Source organism: Vigna unguiculata, chromosome 9 (assembly GCF_037176805.1).
Source record: "Vigna unguiculata cultivar grain cowpea cultivar isolate G323 ecotype 2 chromosome 9, ASM3717680v1, whole genome shotgun sequence".
In the NCBI taxonomy this organism is placed as follows: domain Eukaryota; kingdom Viridiplantae; phylum Streptophyta; class Magnoliopsida; order Fabales; family Fabaceae; genus Vigna; species Vigna unguiculata.
Window position 1 is genome coordinate 10,806,398 of NC_140800.1, and position 3,375 is coordinate 10,809,772.

General features: G+C 32.4%; 1 protein-coding gene across 2 annotated transcripts; it reads left to right on the forward strand.

Moving 5' to 3' along the window:
- Window positions 1–294: 294 nt before the first annotated feature.
- LOC114164531 (protein DELETION OF SUV3 SUPPRESSOR 1(I)-like) lies at window positions 295–2,814 on the forward strand. Of its 2 annotated transcripts, none has more exons than XR_014984333.1 (2): window positions 295–552; window positions 2,063–2,413. XR_014984333.1 is itself a non-coding variant. In XM_028049241.2 (2 exons), exons 1-2 carry the CDS (start codon window positions 462–464, stop codon window positions 2,591–2,593), a joined length of 222 nt encoding a protein of 73 aa, XP_027905042.1. In that variant the 5' UTR covers window positions 371–461; the 3' UTR covers window positions 2,594–2,814. The 2 variants fall into 2 exon arrangements, 1 of the variants encoding a protein (XP_027905042.1); XM_028049241.2 differs by lacking the exon at window positions 2,063–2,413 and adding an exon at window positions 2,463–2,814 and having other exon boundaries at window positions 371–552.
- Window positions 2,815–3,375: the final 561 nt, after the last annotated feature.

Genomic DNA, 3,375 nt, shown 5'->3' on the forward strand with positions numbered 1-3,375 from the left:
CGAATTTTCGCTCAGAGTTAAAAAATAAAAAATTATTTAATCCCATTAAAACTATTAAAAAATTTGAATCCACATAAAGTTCATCAAATAAGTTATATTAAATGAAATAAGTTATATTAAGTGAAAAATATTATGACTTATAATGACGCAATTTTTATGTGATTCACATTCCGAATCACACGAACTTTTATAATATAATATTATATTTAAAAAAATTAAAGTAATACTATTTTTTAATATAAATATATAGGTCTTATAATTTCTAATTTTATACATCCAAAAATCATCATACAAACCGATAATTTAAATGTAATAATATAACTTAAACTTTTAAATATATATATATATATATATATTTTTTTTTTTCTTTTTTTAATTTCATCTCTAGTTATTTGCGATCGCTCTTTCTTCATCAACTACGCACTTAGGGTTTCGAAATAACTACGGATTCAGGTTTATCCATGGCGACCGAACCAAAAGCTGCCACCGACGATGTCAAGATCGATCTCTTCGAGGACGATGATGAATTCGAAGAGTTTGAAATCGATGATGGTAAATAACAGTAATCTCATCCTTTCTTTCGATTCCCGACTAAGTTCTCCTTGCTTCTGTTTCAATTTCAATTTTTTTGGTTATTCTTCCTAATATTTTTAACATGTTCTGATCTTTCACATCGATCTCAATTTATTTTCCAGTTCCTTGGTCTCTTACAAACCGAATTTTTTATTGGAAAGGTTTTATTATCCGATTTTGACTTTAATTGTTGTTTCCTTTTTCTTCTCTATTTATCTGCTGAATATGTTCATTTTGACTGTTAAAATTCTTTCAAACAATATGTTTTGGTGTAAGATTGGAGGCAGTCAACGGGATAATACAAACTCTATATGTTTATAAATGCCAAATTATTAAACACCACATGTAGGTGATTTTATTTATAGATGTTTAATTTATTGGTTATTTGTTTCTGATCCTTAGACACTTGAGTTGAGATGATAAACATAGTGGACCTAATACATGTTTTATGCAGTAGTTAATAGTATTTCGTACTGTGTTGATTTTTTACTGTATTGCCGTTGGGAGTAATCCTTTCTTAGTGTAAATTGCATTGTTCCATTCATTGAAGAAAAATATCTTTCTAGTGAAGCTTGTGTGTTGCCATATCCTTGGTATTCCACAGGATTCTGGCTCATTTCTTTGAATCCAGGGGAATATACCGATTCGCATAATCTGTCTCCTTTTTTATGTATTTTTTACTCCTTCACTTAAAACACAACACAAAGTAGACCCAAAGATCCTTCATCCTAATCTTGCCTTACTCAGGTCTAACCGAACATATACACAGACAGAATCAAAGAGAATGCACTTATTTAAGTGTCATAAATCTAGAAATTCACATGAGGTAGGATTAGCCCATCTTCATTTGGTGGGGGGCTCAGAGGAATAACTAATTGAACGATCATAATGCACGTCAATTACATGCCTGAATTAATGACCGTTTTGGTTTTCTTGAGCCTAGCAGAACTATAAATATACCAAGGTAGTCTAAATTATAAGATACCTGTTAAGTAGTTGGAGCTTGTTAAGAGTCCATGTAGGAAACCTCAACAAAAACTGTTATGTAGGATAGTGAAATCTGTTAGTTTACCCTTGCTTCAAATATTTTTGTCCATTCAAACCCATCATAATCTCTTCACCCGACAAACTACATTTCATTTACCAGCAATTAGAGCTACCGGACCCTGTGTCACAAAGCTGTTGCATTTCTTCCGCAAAGCAACGTTACCTTCATTAAACCCACATCTTAAACCTACATGCCTTGCCTTTCGACAACAAAGCTCCCTCTTTGTCTTTTCCCATTCTCTAGTAGTAGTATTTGATTTGCTTTCCTTGCCATTTCTGCTCTAGGTATTCAGGCAGTTTTCCTCGTATATAGCAAATATGGGTTTATTCAAGTAGCCACTGCGTATTGGGCTGAATCTTTCTATCATTTAAAGATTCATCTGCAATACTTCACACAAAAAACACTTAAGATTGATTGATATTCATTCATTCTTGTCTATAGGCTATTAAACCTTTGCACTAAAAATTCCTCTCCATGTCGGAAGTAATAGTGCTCAGATATGTATTAACAAAAGCAATGGGTGAGAAAGATGGACTCCATGAAAGGACTCTATGTTTACAGCAAATTTTACGGGCTCTACCCTAGAAGCCACCCAATTTGTGTTCTGTTTTATTTATAAAGTGTACCTTATATGGACTATCACTCATGGTATTAAAGTCTTGGTTCCAAACATTATTCGTCATGTGGTTGGTCCTTGTAATAAACATTTTGTTTCATTATTGTTGATGGTATTTGAAAGTTCTTTGGGTATAGAGAATGCTAATTCAACATTTATTTGGGGTTTGGGTGTCATTCTAATGTTTCTTCTTTATGTTACACTTTATTGTTTTACAACTTCTAGAGTGGGATGACAAGGAGGAAGGGAAAGAAGTGACTCAACAGTGGGAGGATGATTGGGATGATGATGATGTTAATGATGATTTTTCTCTTCAGTTAAAAAGGGAGTTGGGGAGTAATACTGATAAGAATTAAACCACCTGAGACTTGGCTGCTTGATCATTTGGAAGGAGATGAAAACTATGGCTTTGTTAGGAAGGAAATGTAAGAACATACGGACATAATTTTCTATTCTTTCCTGAATATCTGGTTAGAAGTTATTGAGTGTTTTGTACATTAATCGAATTCTGCATTGTTAGGTGGAGTATGGCTTTAAAAGTTGACTTACAACCATGAACTATTCGTTCTTATTTTCACTATGGGGTTGGGTATGCGTGCTTTTTCTGTGAACCATTCTTGCTAATGGTGCAGTTAGTTGCACGGTTTCCATTTTCTTGTAGCCCCCGTGTTCCATGTAGGAACTTATCAATGTAAAGCCTTAAAACATACAATAATCGTGGAAGCACTTTTCAGATAACTTAATTAAATACTTATCCGTTTTAGTTAAAGAAAAATATAAAGAAAAGTAGAGTTCAGTTCAATAAGCTTAAATAACTTTTGCTAAAACCCTTCCCGAATTTGACATTTGTTCATTGGACAAAATTTGATGTGTTTAATTGTGTTTTAGTTTTCATATTTTTAATCTGAACCAAACCATATCGAACTTGTATTTTTGTGATTTTAGATTTTAGTTTTTCTAAGAAATTACTAAATGATAACTTGCAACTCAGCTACTGATGATTATCACTTGAATTATTTTAGGCTAATTTGTCAAGGACGTGCAGAAAAAGATGAGGAAATTAAAATTGAGTTTAAGAAGAAAGTATTTGATAACATTTCCAGGATTGAATCAATGGGAACTATTTAATGTGTCTTTG

Excerpts from the sequence above, each read along its gene's own strand:
- LOC114164531 (XM_028049241.2), top strand. The coding sequence starts at position 462 with ATGGCGACCGAACCAAAAGCTGCCACCGACGATGTCAAGATCGATCTC. Across the intron at positions 553-2,462 it reads AGAGTTTGAAATCGATGATG|AGTGGGATGACAAGGAGGAA; the intron begins GTAAATAACAGT and ends TACAACTTCTAG.